Consider the following 13,069-nt stretch of genomic DNA (forward strand, 5'->3'; position numbering starts at 1 on the left):
GGTGAGGGGAAGAGGGAGAGAGAAGGGGAGGGAGGGAGGGAGTCAGTCGGTGCGCGAGAGGGGAATGTGAACGCCAAAATCAACGGCCCAAAGAGCACACACACAACTACGGAGAGCTAGATTAAGGGGAATGGGAACGTGGGGGTTTTATGAAGGGTGGGAGGGTGGGATGAAACTGGGGTTTCGGGGAGTAAGGATACGGTAGAGGGGAGGTAGTTTTGGTTTGCGCGGGGCGGGGGGGAAGAGAGAAAGGGCGAGGAAATCCTTCGGCGGGGGGGAAGAGAGAATGGGCGAGGAAATCCTTCGGTGGGGGGGAGAGAGGGGAAGATTTAAAGAGGTAGTGGCGGTGTTTCGGGGAGGGGGCGTTTTGAGGGGAGGGTTGGCGGAGAGGGGGGAAATGTTGAGGAGGGTTTTTTAAAGGGATAGCACCAGCGAGAGAGGGTGGACATTATACCTCTCCCTCTTCCCTCCCCCCCTCTGTGTTGCCAGGCGGGCCGGAGAGAGAGAGAGGGAGGGGGCGAAGGAGAGTTAGGAAGGGGAGGCGGAGGTGGTGAGATGGTTTTTAGGGTCCGGGAGGGGAGCGGAAGGAAGGGGGAGGCGGTGGAGGGAGGGTTTGGCCGGAGCCAACACACACACACACGACCAACAACACATGGGGAGTGGGGGGTGGACGGTGTTAGCGGCGAGGTGAAGAGCAGGGTAGGCCAATGTCGTCGACGCTGCTGCTCTGGCGGCTGCAGTCAAGTCGGTTGCATTCCGCTCAGCTGCTTTGGGACTGAGAGAACGCACGGACTAATGTTTCGTGTTTTTGTTGTTGTTATGTATGTGTGTGTCAGGGAGCTCTCTTGGTAACCTCGTCTAGCCACCGTTAGGGTGTGTGGAAAGGGGGGTTTCCCCACCACATTTGAAGCATCGAAAATGAAGTTTTACTGACAACATATTTCCGTTAAACAATTCAAAATGAGAAGATCGTGACAGGTACTCACACTACAGCATCTAGGTGAAATATACTTCTCTAAACTTAAGATTACGAGCTGATAGTAACAAAGACAGTAAGCTACGGTTTATTGATGAAATAATGGCAACATACTCGGGATTGGAAGAGATAAATAAAGATTGCGATGTCCTCGACTCTCAGCATCTGGCTGTTTTTTTAGTCTCCCTATTGACTTTTAATCGATAGTTCGAGGCAGGAAAAATGAACTTGAAGCGATTAAATCTTCTCCAAAGGCATTGAATTCACGTGATAATTAAATCGACTCCATTGGGCAGAGCAATCGGATTAAGTTACTTCTCCGCAGCACTGATCCACATTGACATTGTATTATACCGCACCTTGGGGAATCGATAGTTTGACCTGTAGGTACACGCTGGCGGGCCTCATAGGTTAACTCGAAACAGATCAATTCTTATCGAAAAAATGCTGAATCGACTCAAGGTTGCAAGGTGAATCGAGTTCACGCGTTCAACCTTATGATAAGCATCGTTGCCATGGTGTCAAGCCTTTAAACTAACTGAAACATATCTCGAAAATGTAATTAACTATCAATATTGAAATGAATCATTAATGATTTAAGTGACTAGATTGCAGGCATTGATTAAAATATATATGAACATTTCTCCGCTTAAAACTCGATCCGAACGATATGGTCAGTATCGATTGGATCGACTCTAATTGGATGATGGGTACTACATCAAAGGCTACTCTATCCAACATAGTAAACTGCTCGTATGCAAGTATTTTCCTCTCGTATTGGGCACTTTAGAGTATCACCGACTGCATGTACGAGAATTAAAATCTCGGCGTACTCTCTCTAACGACCTCTCCTGGGTGAAATACACTTGCAGCTTCGTCAGATTACTTTAATGCTATACAACCCTGGTGCGACACTTGGCAATTAGAATTAAACTTAATAAGTGCGTAGTCATAAATGTTTGGAAAAAGACCAATTGCCACCCGAACGCCTACTTTATTGGGAACGCCGAAATGGAATGTGTAGACTCAATTAAATACCTAGGCGTTACCCTCACTCACGATCTCTCCTGGGTAAAACACATACGAAAAATATGTGGATAAGCTAACAAAAAATTAGGATTTATTAGAAGAGTACAGGGTAAATTTGATGAAAAGGTCAAAGAGAAATGTTATCTGTCATTGGTTAGGCTTCATTTAGAATATGCGGCAAGTATATGGAATATTCACGAAGTTGGATTAAGTGCTGAATTAAATATTGAGTGCAGAACCGATAGATTTAAGATGTGATTTTTTACACCAACTATAAAGGATCATAATAACATTGTCCGACCACGGTAGGGTCACGTTCGGGTATAAAACTAGTCTGGTGTGTATTCAACCCCTGCCACACACCCTAGCGGTGGCTTGCAGGGTACTAAAAGAAATAAATGTGTCGAAATATCGCTAGAGCGAGGCAGTAAAATTGTTTCCATCCACTGCATTGACCCCTCAACGTTGCAGCGCAGGGCATCCATATTGCTTATAGCATAACACGTCTGCTATCAATCGGATTTACGGCGCAGCTTCGAAAGTACATTGATATGCAAATATATGGCAAATCGCTTGCCGAATGGACATCGAAATTAGAAATCTACTGAGCACCGCAATTCGCATTCGGCGCCTCTCACGCCTCCTCACACGTCATTGCATCGAGCTCGCTTAATTATTTCGTCAAAAGTTTTCACTGCACTGCTACGTAATCGGTTGAACGAATTCGTATATATTTCGCAATATGGCACCAGCATCGTATCCTGCGGCCTATTTATCAAAGCTACAAGTCACTTCACAAAGCCTTGCAATTTGCAAATTCAGAATCTGCTGGTGGTAATAAATGGTGCAGCAATCGTTACCTAATCCCACGAACATTCGTATGCGAATATAGAAGTTTAATAAAAAAATTAAGAATGTGGAAACTTTTCAGAAGAAATTTTAGTCGATTTTCTAGCTTCCAGAAAATAAAAGTACAGCAGTTGCAACTACGTACGAGTTTAAGCATAGCATAACATTTAAACCATGCTCCTTAAATATCTCTCCGAAATGGAAGCAGTTAAATTTAATGGCGATTCTGAAATTATATTATCTACTTCTACATGGTACCCTGCAAGGCACCACCAGGGTGCATGGTGCACCATATGGCAGGGGGTGGATTAACACCAGGCATGGAACATAAAAATTAGGGATTGCTTGATTTTAGTAACATTATATATGCCAAAAAATGTATATATGATAGCTATACGTACATAGGTAAATTACACGGGTATCTAAATGAGATGCATTTCTATACGAATGATAAAGGTGCAGTAATTAGCTAGAAGAACAAAAAACTAAGGTTAGACAAAAGAATCATGGCCAAGGCTCACATACTGTCAGATTATTTGTAATGCTGAAATAGATTTAGATAGCTAACACAATGCAGCATCATATTCTACAAATTCAATATAAAATTCAGTTATACAATAAGCCTGGTAAAACTTACAGCATACCTATCTCTGGTAATGAACACTCTCATTAAAACTGAAAGGAGAACAGTTAAATCAATAAAAATACTAAATATTTGCTGGTTACTCTCTAAAAAATAGACATGATGATTAATTTATCAAAGAAACAGATCGTCAGAATTTGCACAAATGGTGGTATATATTGATTTATAATCCCAATTAATAATTATTAGCCCCATCTTATAGCTGTAGGAGATGTTATGGCGGTAAGATTCGAGATATCAAGTGTAGTGCCGGGAGTTGCCATTATCCCATAAACTTTAAAGCATCAGAATATCATTAAACAATCGCGCCAGGGGGAAAAAGTATTTACCTTTATTTCAATCAGTGTAGCCTAGTATGTTGCCATTATCTCATTTAACCTTAGCTTATGCTCTTCTTGTTATAAACTGCTCCTATCGTAATTGTAGAGGAATATTTCAATATGTATAATATAGGCCATGTAAATCTACATAACACCCCGTGAGCTCTGGCAAGGGCGTGTCGTGGGGGGTGCTATGTCACCATCGGTAGAGGGGTCCCCCACCACTCAGGCGTACTTTAGTTCAGTCACCTCCGGGCATGCGTTGAGACAGGAGGTGGATTTTTGTGACTTGTTTGTGATGTCGTCGCGCCAGCACGGAGCGCACCGTCGAGCAACGCTACGTTGTAACGTTTTGCGTTTAACTCGGGAAATCCGCGTCGGAGACCCTTGAACTCATTAAACAGGCTTATGGGGATGATTTCTTAAGCCGCACATGAGTTTTTGAGTGGCACAAAATGTTTAAGGAAGGCCGGGAGTTCGTCGAAGACGAGCACCGCGTCTAACACCCGACGCCCGCTCGAATCGATGCTCAGGTGGCGAAAGTGAAAATTTTTGGACTCTGACAGGCGTTCAACCATCGCCCTTATCGGTGAGGAGACCGGCCTTTCAGTCGGAACCGTCCACACCATTGTAACAGAGGATGTTGCGATGAGGAAAGTGTGCGCGAAGCTGGTGCCGAAAGTCTTGAGCGAGGAACAAAAACTGTCGCGGGTGGAAATTTAGCAAGGACTGCGTCCAGGAAGATGATGATTTTCTCGACAACGTTATTACCTCAAAGGATAGCTCAAAAGGTGCTCAAAGGTTATCGGTTCGACTCCATCGGGGCGGTTCAAGCGGCGACGACATAGGCTCTCAACAGTATTCCGGAAACCAACTTCCAGCGGGCTTTTGACGAGTGACAGACGTGCCGAACTAAGTGTATCGATTCAGGATGAATGTATTTTGAAGATTATTAAGTAATTGTAATGGTAACTGCAATAAATTTTGATTTTTAGAATCAGTTCCAATACTTATTGTACGGACCGTGTATACCCTACAAGCCTCCGCCAGGGTGCGTGGTATGGGCTGAAAACACTCAGAATAATTCTACCCGAAAATCACCCTACCGTGGTCGAACAATGTAATTGTGATCCCCTATCGTTCGTGGAAAAAATGACATCTCAAATCTATCCGTTCTACGCTTAATTTCTCTAATTTTATTAACATGATCTCTTCTACCGTAGTACGATGGGGCAATAATACATTTTTAACGCCACTACCAAAGAGACGCCCTTTCAATTTATGAAAGATTTTCAATCTGTAATTTAATTTTATCATAACAACGTTTTACAAATCTATCTCCTCTACGCCGCACGCAATCCTTAATCGCAAATTTCCCCCAGCCACACACCCTGGCGGTGGCTTGATGGGTATATATAAATAAATAAAATTAATCCAACTTCGTGAGGACCCCATATACTTGCCGCATATTCTAAATGAGGCCTAACCAATGACAGATAACATTTCTCTTTGACCTTTTCATCACATTTACCCTGTACTCTTCTAATAAATCCTAATTTTTTGTTAGCTTGTCCACACATTCCCCATATATGTTTCACCCAGGAGAGATCGTGAGTGAGGGTAACGCCTCGGCATTTAATTGAGTCTACACTTTCCATTTCGGTGTTCCCAGTGCAGTAGGCGTTCGGGTGGCAATTGGTCTTTTTCCAAACATTTATGACTACGCACTTGTTAAGTTTAATTCTAATTGACAAGTGTCGCACCAGGGTTGTATAGTATTAAGGTAATCTGACAAAGCTGCTGGGTCTTCAGGATCACAGATATCACGGTAAACCACTGCATCGTCGGCAAATAAACGTATCTTAACAGTGACTACGGAGTCAATTTCGTTGACGCAAAGTAGGAATAAAATAGGTCCGATAACACTTCCCTGGAGAAAACCCTAAGTAACTTCGACTACATTTGAGCTAACTCAATCTATCACTACTCTTTGAACCCGACCATTCAAAAAGTCTTAAATCTAACCCCGGATATTATTATCAATGCCATATGCTTCCAGCTTTGCGAGTAGTTTAATACGAGGTACTTTGTAATACCTTTGAATTATAATGCATACAGATTGTACCAAAAATTAAGAAAAACTTGGATCAGAATAAAGTTGTCTAACTGCACTATGGGGATAAAGTATTCTGTGTAAAAACTAGTCTGGTGTGTAATCAACCCTTTGCCTCACATTCTATCATTGGTTTTGCCGGGTACCATTTGCATGTACGTTTATGCTGCGACTGTATCTAATGCGCAGTTTGGCAGGTCGATACCGTAATATCGATATTTCACGAAGTCCTATTTGGATCCGCTTCGTGCCCCGCCACGTACCCATCCTCCTTAAGCCGCTCGCTTTCAGTGCATCACTTACACGGTCGACTGCGTGCTCTTTGTATGTGTGTGTGTGTGTGTGTGTTTGTGCGCGTGCGAGCGCGAGCGGCCCCGAAGGAAGGAAGGAAGGGGCAAGACGAAGGGGAGGGGGGGAGGGCGAGGTTTTCAAGTGCGCTCGAAAGAACGATGTCATTGAGTGAACTTCAGCCGGTTACACAACGTCTGCAAGTGCGCACCAAGCTGCCTGCTGCGTTGGCTGGCTGCGACTTCGTCCTGCCACGCGGCGTGCATTAGGTACCCAACTCGCTTCCTAAGTCCCAATTTCGACTGCAAAGCCAGATCATTTACCGATTATTCAGTCTATGTATTTCTACGTGGCACCCCGCAATCCACTGCAAGGGTGTGTGCTAGGTGGTGATTACAGACCATACATACAATATCAAAGATGAAGGAGTTTTTCTTAGTTGTTGGTCGAAAAAAATATGAAAAATACTTCAAGTAATGTAGGCCATGATAACTATTCTATATGGAGCAGCGCATAGGAGCTAGATTTGTAAAACGTTGTTATGAGACACTTAGTAGGGTATCCAAAATATTAGAGCAGCTAGACTCGGAATCAATCACGGAGCGAAGGTTAAATTACAAATTGAAGCTCTTGCATAAATTGGAAGGGCGTCTCTTTGCCAGTAATGCTGATAATGTATAATTGCCACCATCGTGTTACAGTAGGAGGGATCATGCTAGTAAAATTAGAGAAATTAAGTGTAGGACAGATAGATTTGAGATGTAACTTTTCCACGAACGATTGGGGATCATTATAACATTTTTCGACTTCGCTATGGTCATGTTCGGGTAATATTATTCTGGTGTGTATTCAACCCCTGCCACACACCCTGACGGTGGCTTGCAGGGTATATACATATAAATAAATAAATAAATAAAATAAAGGAGATATACATGCTTCTCAACAAAAACAAGAAGAGCTGTAGGTGACAAAAAGGATAATAACTAAGATTAGATTAGGTATTTACAACATACTAGGCTACTTGGAATGAAAAAAAAACAATTTTTCTCCATAGTGCGGTCACTTAAACCTACACCTATATGTGCACAATACCCCGCAAGTAATTACGATGGCGTGTGGCAGGGAGTTCTTGGTCACATGCCATACCACATCTAACCCAATACTTCCACAACACATGGCATTCTGTGATCCACTTTAAAGGGCAAGTAGGAGGGGGTGACTGGACATTATTCACGCAGTGTCACGACACTATTGAAAGAATTAGAATGGGAGCCACTAGTTGACCGTAGGCTTAAATACAGGTTAAATTTACAGTTTAAATTTGAGGCAGGTTACTTATCTGAGGATGTTAAAGACATAATGCAGGCCCCCACTTATAATGGTAGATCAGATCACCAACGTAAAATCAGGAAGATTTATTGTGACACGGATATATTTAAAATGTCGTTTTTTCCTCGAAACATTAGGAATCATAATAGATATGACAGAAATCGCGCAGGAGATAATTAGAATTGTTGTTGCACACATTTGTCCATAAACTGCATGCTATCCTTTATATTTAATAGACCCATATTTTTAATAATTCGACTGCATGATTTGAATATACGCATCCTTTCATTGAATAGCGTTGCATGTAAGTACTCTCTTTCGTGTGATTAAGATTTCTCGAGTGCATGATCAGACTAATATGTATGCGAAGGTAACATGATTGCGATTGTGGACGTATGGCTGGTGACATAACTGCCCCCGCCACACGCCATTGCGGCGGCTTACGGGGTAATGCGTAGATGTATTCATGCCACATCCATTATCTTATTACTACATCATCTTATAACTAATTGTTACTACAACTGTTTTACTCTAAGTAACCACCTCACTGACGCAGTTACTGTATTTACTGCCCTGTAGTTGCGGTTATTCTGATTCCTTATGGTTAACAATAGTAACTTAATTTACTTCAGATGTTCCTCGGGGAAGTATCGTCGGACCTCTTTTATTCCTACTTTACGTTAACGACATTGACTCCGTAGTCACGAGTTAAACAACATCTTAAATCAATCTGTTTTGCACTTTACCCAAAGCGCCTACCGAGACATAGCTAACAAATTGAGTGACGACACTTTACAGACAACAATGTTGTTGTCACGATATCTTATGGGTGGATCAGATACGGAGAAATGGTATAGGTTTACTTTATTTCCCTACTTTTTAGTATAACAAATAACTATTTAATTGGGTGAAAATAACACTTATTTTGTGTGTATTATTTACATAAGTCTTTCACCAGCCTTCATATAAATTGGCACGTTTTTCGAATTTTTAGTGGATGTTTTCTTTTCCATTTTCCTTTCCTCTCCCTTATCCATTCCACATGGTTCTTGCACCCCCTGCCACGCACCTTTTTGGTTAATCGCGGGGTATTCCTGTAGATGTAATATTTACCACGTACTCCAAGTATGGCCCCACCAGCTGCTCCTCTCCAGACGTATTCGTACAAATTGTCCCATGAATCTAATGGAAAGGATAAATTGAGCTTCTTACGGCCTCTTTTTAGACTGACTATTTTAAAAGATACTTTCTTAAGCCATAAAACATTTTTTACATCACTGTGGAAGTAAAAAGGGGGTAAATTGAGATTTGCTTTGTGATTTACGAGGAAAGTTAACTTTTTTAAAAAACTTGTTAAAAAATTAACGAAGGACATTGGAGTTTTCCTGCGACGCCGAGGGAAATATTATGACGCCAAATTATACTGGCGGATTCTATAAAAGGGACAATAAGAGAGATAGAAAACGCTATAGAGAGATTAAAGTGTTTATTCTTCTCCCTCACACGATACGCCATTTTAACAGAATCGAACCCAAGCGACCGTAAAATTAGTTTAAAGAATAAATTACACATTGATTTAGCCAAGGATAAGAATTATTGCAAGATGTAAACAGATATCTGGGTGTATGTGAGCGAGTGTCTTTATATCGTGCAAATATGATAAGGGAGATAGACTCCAGTACAGCTAGATACGTGTATTCGTTCTTTTCTTGGACAATCAGGAATAATAAAAGTAAGAAATCAGAGGCAATATAGAAATAGTGAAGGCATTCGATTAGGGAAATAGGTCTGTAATTACTCGGTTCCTCCTTGTCTCCATTTCTAAATATTGGGGTTAAGTTAGCCGTTTTCAAAGCTCTGGGAACCTCGTGATCTACCCTCGACTTCTTAAATTTTTTTTCTAGATACAATGCAAATTTTGAAGCTAAATCCTTAAATACACGAGATGATATTTCATCGGGCCCGGAGGATTTATTAGGCTTAATATTTTTCAGCAAACGTGCTATTCCATTATAGATGTGAGATTTTAATTTTGGGCATCAGTCGACCGGCACGATTTGATAAGCAATCGGAGGTATTCAGTGAGATATTGATGAAGATGCTTTGAAAGAAGGCATTTAATAAGCTAGCCTTTTCAAACTGCTGGTTACTCTTTCACCTTTATCATTTTTGAGTGAATTAACAGTTTACTTATTTCCCTGAACTTCTCTAACGTATGATCAAAATGCTTTTGGGTTCTCTTTCAAATTTTCAGCTAAGCTTTTCCTTTTGAAACCACATAACACTTTAATATTCTGGGTTATTACTGTGAAAATTACCCTTTAGGCATCATGGTCGTACATTACGGAATTGCTGGGAAAGCGTCTAACCACAGAATCCCTCAAAAGCAGCCATGGTAATATACATACGGACAACTCTCAAAAAGCGAATGTTTTAAATAATTCTTTCCCTAATTTCAAAAATTTTCTATGGTATACCCTAGTGACATATAAATACTCAGTGAAGATGACGTCGCACCTAATGCCAAGATGGATGGCATTAGAATTACGCACAAAGGACTCACGAAACAACACCTACATATAAAAAGTATGAAATCATTCGGACCAAAGGATATTCCCGCAAGGATACTGAAAGTGCTCAAACCCGAAATTGCGCCTTTTTTTTAATACATATAGTATTTAGCAAATCGATTTCAGTAGATGTTGTTACTATAGACTGGAAAATAGTCAACATCACACCTATTATGAAAAGTGGCAATAAACAAGACTACGGTAATTACCGACCAATATAGTTAACCTCCCTCTCCTGTAAAGTCTTGGAACACATTATCATTAGCAACGTCATGAAATTTATCGACAATCACGACCTATTATCCATCAGACTATACGGATTCGGAAATGAGAGCTCATGTGAAACGCTGTTGGCACCTTTTATACACGACGTTCTTCAATTGGGGCAAATAAACAAAACAGTAGAAGCGATATTCTTGGATTTCCAAAAGGCCTTTGACAAGGTCCCAGACGATAGATTGATTCACAAGCTGCAATGGTACGGAATAAACGACAGAGTAATATACTTGAGTCGGGACTTCGTTACTGACCGAAAACAAAGGGTAATGATAGATGTTTGAAGCTCTAATTATGTGCAAGTAACATCCAGCGTCCCACAGGGTAACGTCAAAGGACCACTAATATTTCTTATTTACATTAATGATATCACTTGTAAAATAAAAAGCAGCATTGGGCTCTTTGTCGATGACACTGTAATATACAAGGAAATAGTGAATGACGCAATACGTGAAACATTAAAAACTGACTTGAACAAAATTCAAAAATGGTGTGAAGAAATAGGGTTGGATTTAAATACGGAAAAATGTATAGTTATATATTTGTTAAACAATAGAAAACATGATCAAACTTTACCAACTTACACACTCGGAGGTGTTCGGATGAGCGTCGCGGATTAAGTAAAACACGTGGGGGTCACCATTGCATCGGATCTTTCTTGGGGAACACTGTGGAGAGGAACTAAAAAAACTGGCATTCGTCAAATGTATAGTGGGATTGTGTAGCGAAGAAAAAGTAAAGGAAACGTGCTATTTTTCTTCAGTTAGGCCTTACATTGAGTATGAGCCGAGCATTTGGGATTCATTAAAGAAAAACAATTATTACGGTAATGAAAAGGGTACAGAGAAAGGCCGCTTGATTCGTGAAAAACTCGTACCAAAGGATACAAAGCGTCACACATTTAATTCAGAATTTTGGGTGGGAACCTTAAGATATGCGATGACTCAGAGATTCATTAAACTTATTACAAAGATATAAAGCGTATGGTTTCGCATCTGATGCTAGAGATATAATAAGGTCTCCTAATTACATTGGCAAGGCTGATGATTGCCACAAAATTAGAGAGTTAGACTATCGAACTGATAGATTCAAGTATTTGTTTTTCCCGCGCACTATTCGCGACAGCAATAAAAGGGGGAACACCTTAGAAAATAATAGGGACGCGCAGTCGAAAATAGGGTTACACAAGATTAAATTCCAACAAAAACTCTCCAAGTCTGGTATCTTAACGCCCCCCGCCGTGCGCCCTTGTTCAAGGCGGAGCGTAGGGGAATGTCTATAAAGTCTATTGCATTTGTGAGTTGTCCGTCCGAATTTAGAATACTAACCTTTGATAAGACCCAGAATTGCATTTTTGCCTGCCCTCTTTTAATGTATTTTATTGTCCTCTTTGTGTAGGCATAGGAATAGCTGCCAATCATGTAATACTCGTAATATATGTTGGCATGTTTAATGGTTGTGTTCGGTCACCCCATTTTCGCATGGTTTTTGGTGAATCGCGGGGTGCCAGGTGCATGAGGAAATACAAGGAATATAGTATATGTAGAATGGCTGGTGAACTACCACCCCCTGCCGCACTTCCTTACGACGGCTTGCGGGGTATTATGTAGATGTAGATAGCCTAAATAAAATACCAAGTTTATCAGAAGAGCGTTTTAGAAATGTAGCTCCTCTACGCCGCACGCGATGCACTAGGAGACTCAAACAATTAATCCATTTTTCCTTCAAGCGTGGACGCCGGCAGTTGCAGATGGTGAGAAGTTCGCGCAAGGGACTCGCAGCAAGCGACTTGCATACACGGTGGATTGTTCAATACTGAAGAACGCGGGGAAGGGGAATGCGAGTTTAAATGGGGTGTCTCTGGTTGACGAGCCTCTCGCAGGCTTTGGTTTACCAAATCATAAAGCATCCCGCAAGTTTGCCGACGTATGATCTGAGCATCTTGCTGCGAGTAGCAGTAGTAACTTTCGTTCCGATTCAATATGGAGCGCGGCAGAGAGAGGAATCGCTTCTGGACGAAGGCCGAGACGATGGAGCTGATCCAGGAGTATCATGTCCTGCGACATCTTTGGGACCCCAGCAACGAGTGGTTCAAAAATCGTAGGAAGAGGTACCAAGCCCTCCACAATCTTGGACTCTGCTTCAAGACATCTGCGGCAGAAGTTAAGAGGAAGCTGCACAACTTGCGTAGTCAGCTATTCCAGGAATTGAAGAAGCTGAAGGCGAAGATAGACCAGAGCGAGCCGGGAGAGGAAAGCTCTCACACGAGCTCGTGGCCGTACTTTGACCTCATGTGCACCACTGTGACCGACTTGGAAAAGCGAAAATATTATCGGATTTGGAAGATGGTGAGTCTTGTACAGGGTAAAGCCACAGAAATACCACTATTTTCATAGTGCTTTTAATAATCATTCACAGGAACAATGCGAGTCTCTACCCGATCGCTCCCATTACTCCGACTGAAATTATAATATCTTTTCTTTGAATCGAACGCCAAATTAAAAACATCAGTTCAAACAAATCGCTTGGCCCTGATCAAATCCCTGATCGCGCATGCAACACGATGACCTCGGAAATAGCTACTTATTTGAAAATGACATTTAAAAATCTGTACCCAAAGACTGGAAAGTAGCAAAAGTCAGTCCCATATTTAAGAGATAAGTTAGAGAATATCGG

General features: G+C 41.4%; 1 protein-coding gene across 1 annotated transcript; it reads left to right on the plus strand.

Annotated features, from left to right (window-relative positions):
• The first annotated feature begins 12,375 nt into the window (after positions 1 to 12,375).
• LOC139692353 (uncharacterized) lies at positions 12,376 to 12,789 on the plus strand. Its single transcript, XM_071590537.1, has one exon. It carries the CDS (start codon positions 12,376 to 12,378, stop codon positions 12,787 to 12,789), a length of 414 nt encoding a protein of 137 aa, XP_071446638.1.
• The last annotated feature ends 280 nt before the right edge of the window (positions 12,790 to 13,069 follow it).

This window comes from Hetaerina americana, unplaced genomic scaffold (genome assembly GCF_022747635.1).
Source record: "Hetaerina americana unplaced genomic scaffold, ioHetAmer1.1.p SCAF_1, whole genome shotgun sequence".
Classification (NCBI taxonomy): Eukaryota; Metazoa; Arthropoda; class Insecta; order Odonata; family Calopterygidae; genus Hetaerina; species Hetaerina americana.

What these genes read in the sequence shown, in the direction of transcription:
- LOC139692353 (XM_071590537.1), top strand. Translation starts at nt 12,376, where the DNA reads ATGGAGCGCGGCAGAGAGAGGAATCGCTTCTGGACGAAGGCCGAGACG.